Raw genomic sequence first — 715 nt, forward strand, 5'->3', positions numbered from 1 at the left:
GTGAGCCATGGCCGCTGAGCCTGCGCGTCCGGAGCCTGTGCTCCGCAACGGGAGAGGCCACAACAGTGAGAGGCCCCCCGAACACAAAAAAAAAAAAAAAAAAAAATCCAAGCACATTATGATGGTCGTAAGGCATCTTTATAAGCCAATGATGCCATTTGCCTGGTAATCACCTATTTTTTAATTTGCCTTATTTTGAAGGGAATTGGTAACAAAACAGAAATAAGTGTCAGGGGACAAGACAGACTTATAATTTCTACACCAAACCAGAGGAATGAAAAGGCAACTCAGAATATGTCATCTCCTGAAACAACATCTGGTCCTGCAGGTGGGTATGAATGTAGAGTACGTTCCCATTTGAGTTCTTGGTTCTGCTTGACTGTCACATGGCAGCTTTGTTCCTATCAAAATCAAATTATATTTTAAAAATGAAATTATAAAAACGATTATTTCAATAGGAAAGAATGGTTTAGGGGCCAGAGAGCTTTATTGATAGTAATAGTAATAGTTATTTTTCCTACAGGAATTTAAATAATAGGATTCTATAATGAAAAGACTATAGTTATACAGTCTGTACATATCTGACTAGATGCACCATTTGATGATCTCTCTGCATGAGAATAACAGCTTTAATTTTCCAGCACTATTAACACATTCTTACTATTTACTCCTTTATCCCCTATTGGACACAAATTGGTAGATGCCCACACTCTTT

At 37.8% G+C, this 715-nt stretch overlaps 1 protein-coding gene across 4 annotated transcripts in view; it reads left to right on the forward strand.

The window, feature by feature from the left end:
* The window catches only part of NSD3 (nuclear receptor binding SET domain protein 3), a 99,971-nt gene that overhangs the window by 55,723 nt on the left and 43,533 nt on the right, over positions 1-715 (forward strand). For all 4 annotated transcript variants that reach the window (XM_007469785.1, XM_007469787.1, XM_007469786.1 and 1 more), the window contains one exon: positions 202-328. In XM_007469785.1, coding sequence (XP_007469847.1) covers positions 202-328 — 127 coding nt within the window. The remainder of the gene's footprint in view (positions 1-201; positions 329-715) is intronic.

Source organism: Lipotes vexillifer, unplaced genomic scaffold, assembly GCF_000442215.2.
Source record: "Lipotes vexillifer unplaced genomic scaffold, Lipotes_vexillifer_v1.1 scaffold1383, whole genome shotgun sequence".
Classification (NCBI taxonomy): domain Eukaryota; kingdom Metazoa; phylum Chordata; class Mammalia; order Artiodactyla; family Lipotidae; genus Lipotes; species Lipotes vexillifer.